The 10028-nt window shown below is 30.7% G+C and overlaps 2 protein-coding genes across 2 annotated transcripts; both read right to left on the reverse strand.

Moving 5' to 3' along the window:
• Positions 1-5226: 5226 nt before the first annotated feature.
• Positions 5227-5955, reverse strand: LOC111890122 (glycine-rich protein DOT1-like). Its single transcript, XM_023886273.1, has 2 exons — positions 5763-5955; positions 5227-5348 (listed from the first exon to the last, which is right to left on the reverse strand). The coding sequence occupies exons 1-2, from the start codon at positions 5953-5955 to the stop codon at positions 5227-5229; spliced, it is 315 nt and encodes a 104-aa protein (XP_023742041.1).
• A 2333-nt stretch (positions 5956-8288) lies between these two features.
• LOC111890121 (non-specific lipid transfer protein GPI-anchored 14) lies at positions 8289-8998 on the reverse strand. The gene is made up of 2 exons (XM_023886272.1): positions 8590-8998; positions 8289-8419 (listed from the first exon to the last, which is right to left on the reverse strand). Exons 1-2 carry the CDS (start codon positions 8996-8998, stop codon positions 8289-8291), a joined length of 540 nt encoding a protein of 179 aa, XP_023742040.1.
• Between the last annotated feature and the right edge of the window lie 1030 nt (positions 8999-10028).

Consider the following 10028-nt stretch of genomic DNA (forward strand, 5'->3'; position numbering starts at 1 on the left):
ATGGATGATGTTGTTTGCCTATTTACATTTACTGTGTTGTGATTACCTTACATGACGTCCTCCGCCCCAGAACGTTTCCGCCGTTCTTGGTTTTGGGGTGTGACAAAGCACCTCCCTGAGTGACCACCATACTGAAAATAAACAATGCAAACCATCAAAGAACACTCAGAGAACTCCACACTCTACAAGCTCCTTAGTATCCTCGTGACTTCCCTTGATTCGAGTGCAGATCCTATACTTTCAGTAGGACGGGCCCTATACTACATTCTGTACTTTCTTCAAGGATCGCCCCAAATTCTCTAAGTCACTTCCCTACTATCAAGATACTTCACTTGCATGGTAGAGCGCCCTATTCGCTAAAACATCTCCAAGGCTTTCCTAGCGTTCCCTTCACACCACTCTCTGCGATTAGCTATAAAATAGAATCCCTCTAGTACATTCTAACTACCTCACGAATACAATTACATGCCATAGGCAATCTCTCCCAACATTCTATCATGCAATCCTAAGCCCTAATCTAGCATGCAATTCTTATATACTCATACCAAAACAATAAGCATAACACATGTATGGGTGTTTTAGGAAATACTTACGTAAGCTCGGCTGATTGCATGCATCACACCCCTTTTATTTTATAAAAACCATTTTAGAAAATCATTTTCTATTAAAAGATTTATTATTTTCTTAGTTTGAGTCTAGACACACGGATAATGTGCCCGAATCCCTCAAACCAAGGCTCTGATACCAACTTGCAACGTCCTAAAAATACTAAGTAAAAAAGTTTATTTAAGTCAGCCAAAACAAGCATTCATTTATTCCAAAAGCCCATCAAAGTATAAACATGTATCAAATAGTTATTAGAGTACAAAATAAGTCATTGAATGAGGGTGGATGTGATGTAATCACGTCGAGTTCTTCCCTTTGGAACCGGAAGTACCAGAAACACAAACATGAAAACGTAACCACAAAGCTAAGTCAGTTCCCCAAAATACTGATTACCATACACATATATAAGCTTGAAGCTATAATGAGTCTATTTCATCCCCGAGTCTATTTCAACTCAATCGGTGTTTTTCAATTGAATGGGTCTATTTCACCCTACATACATATAACATACAAGCATATCACCAAGACTCACAAAGACAACAAGCACATAACGACACCTAGTGTCCTACAATACAGTGAGAAGACTTACCTCTCAGATGATAACCAACTGCTATTGTTCTCACTGCTGAAAATACATATGATATACATCACCTATACGCCCACACAAGGTAAACCCCTTAACCATCCTTTTAAAACTTAGAGTTTGACCAAAAGTCAACTCAAGTCGAAAGTCAACGGTCAAGGTCAATAGTCAAAGTTGACTTTAGTCCACTGACACATCGTGGCCATCTATGACCACGTTGTGGCCCATAAACGAGAAAACAGACAAGGATTTCCTAGAAGCTATGTCGTAGCACTCTAAGGCCATGCCATGGGCATTGGGCTCTTAACAACTTAACGAGTTAAGATGTTTCCTTAGAACCTAAGAGCTTCAAAGCTCAAATCTAGTCCATCCTATGGTCTACCACTTCAACCCCTCTATGTTCTAATAGATTTCTCCAAGAACACCTACAAACCCTTCCATCTATCGATCTCCTTTTGTAGAACAACACTAAAATTTCTCGTTTTATTTATCTCTTGTTTTCTCTCAAATGAATCTGAAGAACCGTCAGATATGGGTTTCAAACGCTGATTGAGAAAACAATTAGGGCTATGAATCATTTCATCAATAAGGGTTGGTCGTTTTATTAGGGAGTGAATGGTCGGCATAATAGATTACAAAGGGTTGGGGGATTGAGAATCGAGTGGATGTCATCGGAACGATCGTTGAACATCCTAGGTATAATATGGTTTCAAGACATAACACTCCGCTCCTGAGTGCAATAAAGGAAAGAAAAGAAAAGAAGACGAGAGAAAATAAATCACAGGAATTGATCTTCCTTTCCTTTTTCTCCAGTTCCTTCCGATTTAGGCGGATAGTTTATAGGGAAAGTTAACATGAATCTTCTTTTTCTTTCTCTTCCTTTCTCTCCTTAAATGAAACTCTGGAGAAATTATCTTTCCAAATCTTTCTGCTTCCTTTCCTTTCTCTCCTTAAATGAAACTCGGGAGTAGAGTGTAAGGCATACATCAAAACCCTAATTGATCGATTATGAACTAAAATCACTTTGATCCCCGATATAAATTGATTCACTTATTCAGGTTGAGAGTGAGTATCTTTCTTTGTATAGAAACTATGGCATCGGTCTTACAACTTGGACTCTATTTGCTTCTAGAAGAACGGAAAATACGACTCAGGGATTTCTGCTGATAGTCGATTTACTTTTGGATATCGTCAGACCGATCATTGAACAACTTGAGTATAATATGATTTCTAGATAGCTATAAGTTGTATAACTGGTTCAAGAACCAAAGGGCTTCTAGCGCAGCGGTACCGGGTGTTTCCCTCCCTCCCAGTGGTCGAGGGTTCAAGTCTCATTGGAGACATAGGTGGAATTAGGAGTAGTTTAGGAGTAGATTTGTCGTTCTAAAAAAAACTTGTTAAAGAATCAAGCTCTTTCCATTTCCTTCTTCCCCTCCTAAATATATAGTTGTCAATGATATCCTTGCAGATTCACTACTTTCTCAGGTACATAGTTTACAATTATATCCCCATTATTCTTTTGTCACCATGGTGTTTATTCTTTTTTACTTAATGCAACAAAAAACGAATTAATAGAGAATGCTAGGGACAAAGGATTTCCTTGCTAAGTCCTAAATTTTTACCAATTTTCCCTCATTTATTTAAACTTAATGCAAAAAAAAAAAAAAGAATTAACAGAGAATGTGGTGCAACCTTGCTTGATAAGCTCTCTTGAACCATATAATGGAATGTGTCACTTAAGTGAGAATAAAACACATCGTGGAGAATTTGATGCGATTATTATTGCACATAATGGTGATATTTAAGTTACATATTTGCCATGTAGCTTGAAAAAGTTTTTATATATGTTGCTATTTCATCATGATTTATACAAATTATCTATTAATATTTTGTATATTACTATTTCCATTGATGAAATTTGCTATTGGAGACCTTAATTTTTCCCATTTCATGAATCTATGATGCAATTTTCTTTTATTATTGTTCTATCATCAGGAAAATGTGCAAACCTATTGCTTTTTAAATTAGGATTACCATTTATTGCAAGACAAATGAAGGTATATATGAACTTTATATTATAGTTTTCCACATAAATTTTTTCCCTTGCCTACATTCAGATTCCTTAGGAATTGGTCGTAGTGGAACTGAATTCCATACCTGCGTCTGGTTGCAGATGATTGGGGAACTGAATCCATCAGGATTCACAAAATCATACGAATAATGGAATTCAAGTTTCATTCCATTAACTGATGGAATTAGATTCCAATCCTTCCTCATTTGTCTTAATGACTAGAACACCGGTTCAAAAATCTATTCTTTTAACATTCTAGTATGTTTGTTTTTCTTTTTATTATTAATATTATAATTTATGGTTTAGTATTTGTTTCCTAATTTGCCTATTGTGTGGATAAATTAATGTTTGCTAATTTATATAACTTATTTTTTTGCCTAAAAATTATTTTAAAAAACATCCATGAACAAGAAATTAATAAAAATGTAATTTTAATATCTTTACAAGTAATTAAATAAGTTTTGGTGAACAATAAATCAGGTAAGGAAAATTGAATCATCATAATTTACATTTCAAATCTTTAGGCAGATTTACAACAAAACATAAATATACAAAGGAATGAAATTCAATTCTTGTCAACCAAAAATCCAAAATCCTAATCACTTCAACAAAAAATTATGAACCAAACCCTCCTTCATTCGTTGAAAATAGCTCTATAAAAATTGGCTTTTCCTCCCTTTTTCATGTTGTTTTTATGGAAGAGAGAAGGTGAAAGGATTAATGCTTGCGGGTGTTGAGAATACCCTAAGAGTACCAACTGGATCACTTAAGAGACCAATATATACCCGTGTACAATTGTGGTGTGAATTTTAGGCATAATTGGTAGTTTATGGTTTTAATTGTAGGGTTAACGATCATATATACAATAAAGTTTTACTGTTTTTTCAATCTATGCAACAATCTGTTATTTTATATGAGTTGTTCAGACCAAAAGATTCAATATTTTACTGGTTGATTGTTTATCCGGTTGAAACATGGTTGCATAATTTGCGTGAGTTGCAAAGATTGGTAAAATTTTGAAACATTGTTACATAAGTTTGTAAAAACATGAAACATTTTTGCATAAAATGCACAAAAAGTGTAACATTGTTGCATAAATATGCATATTACCGTGCCCCTCCATTAGGTTAACATTGCGTATTTTGGTCATAAAGTGAAATATAGTTGCATACTTACATAACGAATGAAAGTACAATGCTATAAATGGATATATTTGTTGATTAGTATCATTTTGTAACGAGTAAATTACATGAATGATCCCTATGGTTTGGAGTAATTTGCACGTTTGTTCCTAACTTATTTTTTTAACTCGAAAGATCCCTACTGTTTGTTTTTGTTACGCGCTTGGTTCCTACTGTTTGTTTTTTTTTTACACGCTTGGTCCATGTCTTACCTAAAAAGACTATTATTTAGATAGAGAAAAATGATGGGGTAGGTAAGATAAGGTGAGGGAGTGGGGTTAGAGGTATGTTTAGTTAAATAAATTAACAAATCATTGACAAAATAGTATTTTTAGGTTAGACAGAGACCAAACGCGTAACAAAAATAAACAGTAGGGACCTTTCGAGTTAAAAAAATAAGTTAGGAATCAAACGCGTAAATTACCCTAAACCATATGGATTATTCATGTAATTTACTCTTTTGTAATAGAAAGATATGTATGCATATCTAAGCATGATAACCGTTTGGTAGTATGTATATTTGTAATTATGTTGTACATATACTCTGTTTGTTGAAATCATGTTATCTTTTATAATGAAGTACATATTGTTTATTAGATTGCTTCCCTTCTAAATATATCGATCAATTTCACCCCACTGCCTTCCTTCTAAACATATCTAACATCATAAAATAAGTAAGAAACATTATTGAACAAAAATGATCAGTTCTGCCAGCCGCAAAGCATGATGTACACCCTAATTTATTATTAATCATCGTTGATAGTTTAGGATATCTCATTTAACAATTAACAAAGGAAGGGAAGCATCACAATAAGGAACAAGAGGCCCACAATATCAAGTCCAAACCCTGTATTTCTCCTTCCCCAGTCAATTGATCCTATATCAATGTTTGTTGCATAATCGTCCCCTTCAAAACAACATCAAATAATTAAAATTGATCATAATCATTAATTCTTAACGTTTCATATTAATCACTAAACATATACTATATTACATAGAACAAAATTTTCAAAAGCCAATTATGTAAAGAGCCAATTAAATTTTCATCAATAAAGGTAACATAAAGATTGTTTTATTATTATGAAAAAAAATAAGGAAAATAATTTTTTTTTTTAAAAACCAAAAGATATAAAAAAGTTCTTTTAACCTTTTTTTTTCTCTATGAATACTATAAAAATAGTTTATGATTGAAAAATATTAAAAAATAACTTATGATTTGGGAAGACATCCAAACCTAATCTTACATTCTTATTTCCATCACCACCAACTCTGCCGTCTTCTCCTCTGCCTCCACCACCACCACCACCACCTCCGTTGCCACCATCACCACCACCCCCGCCGCCATCATCACCGCCGCCACCACCACAACTATCATGAACATCACCACCTATGCCACCATTAGCACAACCACCACCACTTCCTCCGCCTCCGCCACCACCGCCTTCGTAGTCATTACCACCACCACCACCGTTACTGCTACCGCAGCCGCCACCTCCATCGTCTTTTACTGTCATCTAGAATTCATTGTGGTTAGTGGGTTTATGTATGTCTTATTTGTTTTTTTAGTATCATCTATGATCAATATGATTAAGTATTATTTATACAATTTGCAGACTAAAAAAATAGACTTTTGGTCCATATTTTTTTTCAAATGTAGAAAAGGATTATACATATTTTACCACTTCAAAAACAAACACCACCTAATTAGATTATAGTTTATGTTTTTTGATTAGTAAGTGACTTGTCAAGGGCGTGTACTGGTAAATGAAATCTACATCTTTAAAAATAATGAGTAAATTACACGAATGGTCTCTATAATTTGGGGGTAATTTGTATTTTGGTTCCTAAATTATTTTTTTAAATTTGGGAGGTCCCTACTATTTGTTTTTGTTAAGCGTTTGGTCCCTACTATTTATTTTTGTTACGCGCTTGGTCTTTATCTTACCTAAAAATATTATTATTTAAATAAGAAAAAAATAACGGGTTATGTAAGGTAAGGTGAGTGAGTGGGGTTGAGAGTATGTTTATTTAAATAAATTAAAAAATCAAGGGCAAAATAATCTTTTTAGGTAAGACAGAGACCAAACGCGTAACACAAACAAACAGTAATGACATTACGAGTTAAAAAATAAGTTAAGAACCAAATGTACAAATTATCCTAAACCATAAGGACCATTCATATAATTTACTCTAAAATAATATGTGAGTATGAGAATCCAATCCAAACCCGAAATTATCCAGGTCATTTGGATGTCTAAAATTTTAGATATGAATGCGGATTATGATTTTTTACACTTTTGGATATTCATATCATCCGAAAATTCGAAATAACTACATTTACTTTTTTGTAATTGTATTGTATCTTGTATTTATTAGTATATTCATATAAAAATTATAGACACCTAGTGAATGTAAACTTTTAATGGTCCTTTCCATACAAAAATATAAGTTCATTGATATCAGTCGGCTTAAAATCCATGATTTTAAGTGAAATAGATAAACTAAAATACAATTGGGTTAGGTAAAAAAACAAATTATTAATCTTGTTTTCGTTGAAATTTGGATATTCCATATTTTTATCCATCCAAAATTCTGGATTCTCCAAATTTTGCTATGGATTCAGAGTATATATATATATATATATATATATATATATATATATATATATATATATATATATATATATATATATATATATATATATATATATATATATATATATATATATATATATATATATATATATATATATATATATATATATATATATATATATAAAACGGCCTAATTTTATGAGACCGTGAAACGCAATCCTAACCACTCATTTTATAAAAAAAAATACATTTTTAAAATGCAAAATAATTGAAAATTCTCGATTTTTTTTAAAATATTATTTTCGTCATTTATATTTTCCAAAAAAAAATAAAAAAAAGAATTATTGTTTTTTTACATTTAATCAAGTAGAATATTATATATATTCTAGAAAATATTAGAAAATTTTACAGTGTAATATTCTATTAGAATATTTCACGTATTTTTAAAAAAAAAACAATAATTATTATTTATTATTTATTTATTTTTAGGTAAATAAAATGACGAAAATAATAATTTTCAGATTTTTCCTTTTGTTTTGTATTTTAAAATTATTTTTAGATTGCGTCTCACGGTCTTACAAAATTAACATGGTCTCAAATGAATCTAAACATATATATATATATATATATATATATATATATATATATATATATATATATATATATACACACACACACACTCATGATGACACCTAAAAAAATTGAAAAAAAGTATAAGAAAATACAAATCATAAAATCGAGCATAGTACTATATTGGAGAGAAAAAAAATAGGATTTTTTTTGGATATTTAAAATTGAATCATGAATCATAAAAAGTGAATCATGGATCATAAAAATGATCCATGATTCAGTTTTAATGATCCATTTTTTTTCATTTTTTTTTCTCTCCAACATAGTACTATGCTCGATTTTATGATTTGTATTTTTTCTTAATTTTTTTAAATTTTTTTAAGGTGTCTTCATGACTCCTTACCGAAAAAAGAGTCCTCACACGATCATATATATATATATATATATATATATATATATATATATATATATATATATAATTAAAAATTTTGGGATATCCAAATTTAAGATATTAGTACTATAGATATCTAGTTTTGAACATTACTAACAACAATCTTGTACCTATGATCCCAAAACATGGTATAACTTTTGTCTAAAAAATATAGTGCATTGTCTTACATTAGTTCTTTTTTTAGCTTATATGTATGCATATCCAAACTTCGATAGTAGGTTAGTCATGGTATTTAAATATTTTGTAAGTTTAAAGCTTTTTCCACCTGGTATAAACCTATGGTTTTGTTTTTGCTCTTCGTGCTTTTAGCATGATCTTCATATACTTTAGCATCTGGTGAGCCTAGTTGCAAATGCAAAAGACCTGAATACGTAACAAAAAAGATAGAGTAATCATTGTATGATCCTCAAACCATTTAGGGTTTAGCATTTTGAGGTGAGCACTAAGCTAATGAGGACATTATATATGGTAGGTTCATATGCCCCTTTAAAACATAAGCGTAAACCAATCTCCTGATAATTACTACTACTTACTAGGACACTCGAAGACATTGTCAGATATGTTGCAAGTATCTGGTAGGCTTAACGCAAGTGTGTCATTGAACTTGAACCCAAGGCTAGGGTTATATTCCTTGATCATGTTGCATAAACATGCCTTGTTTTTAGTCAAGACTATCTTGAGATCGCTACAACAATCCTTACTTGGAACCTTTGCTTTACCACCCATATAAGGTAGACAACTTTCTAACTGTATAAGTTGGTTTTCACACATCTCTTTATCTTTTCTCATGACTCCTTTTGTTGACCCAAAAAACACCATCACCATCATGGCTAAGGATGGCAATGATCCTTTAGACCCAAGTAATAAAACCATGCCTAGATTAACGATTACAAGCATTAATGATATGGTATTGCATATGTTACATGCCTCTTTATATACCATCTTTGAGTCTTGCAAATAAATATGGAAAAAGGGGTGGTTAAAAAAACTCTACCATATATGTAAGGTTCATTTTTAAATGATATTTGGTGATTGTTTGTCATTTAAGGCACTTAATGTAGGCTAAGCCCACACTCAACATTATTATACTTAAGAATGTATCTGGATTTTCTTTAGATTTTTTTATGTTGGAAAGGACAATGATGTTACGATCGATAGAACATTACACCAACTAACTTTTTATTATTTATTAACCACATTAGTCTGTCGGTAACAATATTTTCGATTAGAAAGTAATTCCCACAACTATCATTACAAATATATCTTCTAGTATTTGAACAATTACTAAAAACACAAATAATTGTTTACTTCAAGTTGTATTATAACATGTAACATATTTTACCGTTATTATGGACATGGTCTCTAATAATTCTTTATGAATCCTCCTCCACAACATTACGTTTCCATGCTAAATTTATAAAAACACTAGGCGAATGCTGAAACACATATATAGTTGAAATCTTTACAAATATATGATTTTTTAAATATAACAATAACGTTGTTGTTAAATTTGATATAATAATTCGTCTACTAAATTGGTATTATATATTGATTATTTTGAATTATATGATAATATATACATCTATTATAACTGCATAATCTCAATCGTTTTAATGACTTCTACCCGCGAGTTGCTCATGAATAAAATTAAATATAATATATGATTTAATGTTACTTATAGTTGCTGTTATTGTTATTAATTTTTAAAAATTTATTTTCTTAACGTTTTAATTTCTATCATTCTAATTATTTAAAACATCAAACATTATTTTTTGAATTTAAAGGTAACAATATAATAATTTATATATAGTTATTTTTAACTATTGTTATTGTAAGTTATTTTAAGATACTTATTTGAAAACTTTTAACGATTATAAAAATATATTTAGGAAATATTTTAGTTAAATTGAGATTATAATTTAGTTTTTGTATTTAGCACTACAATTTATCACTTTTAACTATTCACAAAATA

This window comes from Lactuca sativa, chromosome 6, assembly GCF_002870075.4.
Source record: "Lactuca sativa cultivar Salinas chromosome 6, Lsat_Salinas_v11, whole genome shotgun sequence".
NCBI lineage: Eukaryota > Viridiplantae > Streptophyta > Magnoliopsida > Asterales > Asteraceae > Lactuca > Lactuca sativa.

Bases quoted from the DNA above. Each gene is read 5' to 3' on its own strand.
- LOC111890122 (XM_023886273.1), bottom strand. From the start codon at position 5,955: ATGACAGTAAAAGACGATGGAGGTGGCGGCTGCGGTAGCAGTAACGGT. The intron at 5,349-5,762 runs GTGGCAACGGAG...GTTGTTTTGAAG, and splicing joins CGGCGGGGGTGGTGGTGATG to GGGACGATTATGCAACAAAC.
- LOC111890121 (XM_023886272.1), bottom strand. From the start codon at position 8,998: ATGGTATATAAAGAGGCATGTAACATATGCAATACCATATCATTAATG. The intron at 8,420-8,589 runs GTAAGTAGTAGT...TTACGTATTCAG, and splicing joins CAATGTCTTCGAGTGTCCTA to GTCTTTTGCATTTGCAACTA.